The 3,063-nt window shown below is 33.8% G+C and overlaps 1 protein-coding gene across 1 annotated transcript in view; it reads right to left on the bottom strand.

Annotated features, from left to right (window-relative positions):
- Positions 1-152, bottom strand: part of LOC121043817 (olfactory receptor 5T2-like) — a 16,170-nt gene extending 16,018 nt beyond the window's left edge. Inside the window, exon 1 of the mRNA XM_040495818.1 lies at positions 3-152. Within this exon, the coding sequence (XP_040351752.1) occupies positions 3-104 (102 nt within the window). The 5' untranslated portion in view covers positions 105-152. The remainder of the gene's footprint in view (positions 1-2) is intronic.
- Positions 153-3,063: the final 2,911 nt, after the last annotated feature.

The raw sequence follows: 3,063 nt of genomic DNA, 5'->3' as shown, positions 1-3,063 counted from the left end.
ACCTCAAAATCATCTGTGAAACCCGTCAATATAAACATGGTGACTTTGGTCACATTTTCCATCTGAATGCTGTGTAAATTTAAATCTGATGGGAACCCTGACATCTCACTTTCTATTTTCAGGTACTAAAGGCAATATCTTGTGAAAATAGAGTCCACCCAATCATATTCTCATATTTGTTTCTTAGCAGGGTATAAAGATTTCCTTGGCAGTGATAAAATAGGCGGTGATAATGATATTGTACCCAAGTGGTTGCATTTCGCTGTTAAATAAATGGACAAAATGATTATATTCAGTCATTGAGTGCATTTATCAAGTGGAAATATTCTGTTGATTGAAATGGTTTATTGTCTAATTCATTTTCAGTTAAATTCTTTGCGGTCTTCTATTCATATCACATAATCGTAAAATTCACAATGATTAATAAACAGGCATATTTGAGTCTTAAAACATCACGATGGAAAGTACGCATCTGAATACTGGTTCTGGATTGGCTACGATGCACCTCAAACTCCTTGCTCTAATATTCCCAACTGTTAAAATGGGAGTAAGCATATTCTATCACATGTTTGGGATGAATTTAAGTTAGAAATTCTCTGGAAATTATTTATTTAACATGTTTCCAGATGACTAGCAAATGAGACAAGTTACACATCTGAACTTGTACAAGGCTGTCTTTCCCAGAAAAACTGTTTACATTATTTTTTCTTACAATTATCCTGTTCCATTGGTTTCAATTCCAGAGCATGGGTGAATAGAATAGCAGAACATTCTGGAGATAGATGGACCTTATTTTCAAACATAAACAGTGCAATGTCTTTTTTTTTTCTTTCAGTTTTTTTCTTCTCAAAATATACATCATTAATTTGTTCATTTTGACCTTTGTGGCTTATGATACTGCTATTTTTTTTTCAAATTTTATCTTTCAATTTATGTGATTATTACTACAAAATCCTTTGATATATATTCTTTAAAAATTTTAATGTTTATTTATATTTTGAGATAGGACAGAGGGAGAGCAGGGGAGGGGTAGAAAGAGAAGGAAACACAGAATCCGAGGTAGGCTCAGGCTCTCAGCTGGAGTCAGCACAGAGCTCGAAGCGAGGCTTGAACTCATGAACCATGAAATCATGACCTGAGCTGAAGTCAGACGCTTAACCAGCTGAGTCACGCAGGTGCCCCACCCTTGGATGTATTTTTAAGATATATTTCTATCAAAAAGAAATTCTGTCCATTTTTTGATGTTATAGCTGCTTATGGAGTTCCTAAAATAACTGTGAAATTAATGTCACCAGGCAGTAGATAATAAAATTGTTTCTGAACTTTTTGCATCACAAAATAATTTTTTTGTTTTCTTGATGGCATCATACTCTTTCTCATTAAGTGGAGAACGAATAAATGAAACTTAAAAAGAAGTTAAAGAGACACCTGTAATCTGGACTGAAATGTCGGTTATTGAAACACAATTAATTATTGGATTCATCATATTTAAGGGACAGATTTCAGCATGGTGACTTTTGCTTTTCCTTTGGCATGTTATAACCAAAAAGTGTTTAAGAGTAAAAAAAAAAATGCACAGTACATAAGGCCATGCTGGATTTACTCACTTACAAATGATTTATAGGCATGATGTGAAATATGCCACAGTTTTGTTATGTTGAGATATCCACACATCTGTAACGAATAAATAAGTTAAGGCTACTGTTAGAAAGAAAAGAAAAGCACGTGTCTTTATTTTCCCAGAAACGTTCTCAGACATTCTTGTGCTTCTGCAAGATATATTTCTGACATATATATTTCAGATATATTTCTGACATATAGAATAGATTCATTACGGTGAGTCTCTGAAACCCCAAAATGCTCATTTGATTCTTAGAAAAATTGAGAGTAAAAAATATATAATTAAGTTAAAATCTGACTTTTTTAATAAATTCAGATAACTTACATAATTCTCATATGTGTTTGGAGTAGCACAAAAAATACATTTCTATTTAAAAAATTCCTATTCTCTCTCTTTCTCTCCCAAACTGTTCTCCGCTTCTCTCTCTTCCCTCTCAAATCCGTGGAATACAAACAAAAATGTTTACTAAAAAGAGTCAGATACAAAATAGGAGTTAAGCAGGTAAGAATAAGTATAGTGAAAACAAAACACACAAGCAAATTTGAAAAATGTACCAATGGGTAGTATACTAAAAGTACCCATCACAAAATACATGTTGACTCATATACACAGAAGAAATGTCAACAACGTGACAATTCTAGCCTTTAATTAACTAATGTGCCTGAGATAAGATAATTGTGGGAGATTAAGAACATCACATATGGACTCTAAAACCACCTGGTGACGATGTGAACTTGGAAAAGTTACTTCTCCTCGTTAACCAAAGAATAACTAACATTGACCCAAATATTCAGGCATATCTTGTTCAACTACCTCTGTATGATGACTGCAGAGTGTTGATTGACCTGATGTGTTAAAATATCTTGAATCACCTTAAGGTGTTAATCATACGCAAAAGATGCATACAAATGAAATGTGACCTCCGAGTTTATTTAACTCCAACAAAATAAATAAGGATTATACAATCAATTTTTTTTAAATAAAAGCATTTTGGGGCACCTGGGTGACTCAGTCGGTTGGGCGTTCGACTTCAGCTCAGGTCATGATCCCCCAGTTCCTGAGTTCCAGCTCCAAGTCGGGCTCTGTGCTGTGAGCTCAGAGCCTGGAGTTTGCTTCAGATTCTGGGTCTCCTTTCTCTGCCCCTTCCTCTGTCACATTCAGTCTCTCTCTCTCTTAAAAATGAATAAACTTTAAATAAATAAATAAATAAATAAATAAATAAATAAAAGCATTTGCAGTTAATGGATCCCAAACAGAAGCAAAGCATTTCAATTTATGCATATATTTGTTACATGGTAATAATATCTTAAAATACCAAACTGCTTTTACAGCAGGTACTTCTATTAACTGAAATTTAGGAAAACTAGAACTGACTGTGTTGATGTCTCGCTATGTCACTTTGCTATGGGCCAGAGAGACAAAAATAGAGATCCTGAGTTTTT

This window comes from Herpailurus yagouaroundi, unplaced genomic scaffold, assembly GCF_014898765.1.
Source record: "Herpailurus yagouaroundi ecotype Mexico unplaced genomic scaffold, PumYag 187, whole genome shotgun sequence".
Taxonomy (NCBI): domain Eukaryota; kingdom Metazoa; phylum Chordata; class Mammalia; order Carnivora; family Felidae; genus Herpailurus; species Herpailurus yagouaroundi.
Note: the sequence above shows the minus strand (reverse complement) of the source record. Positions and strands in the feature narration are given on the sequence as shown.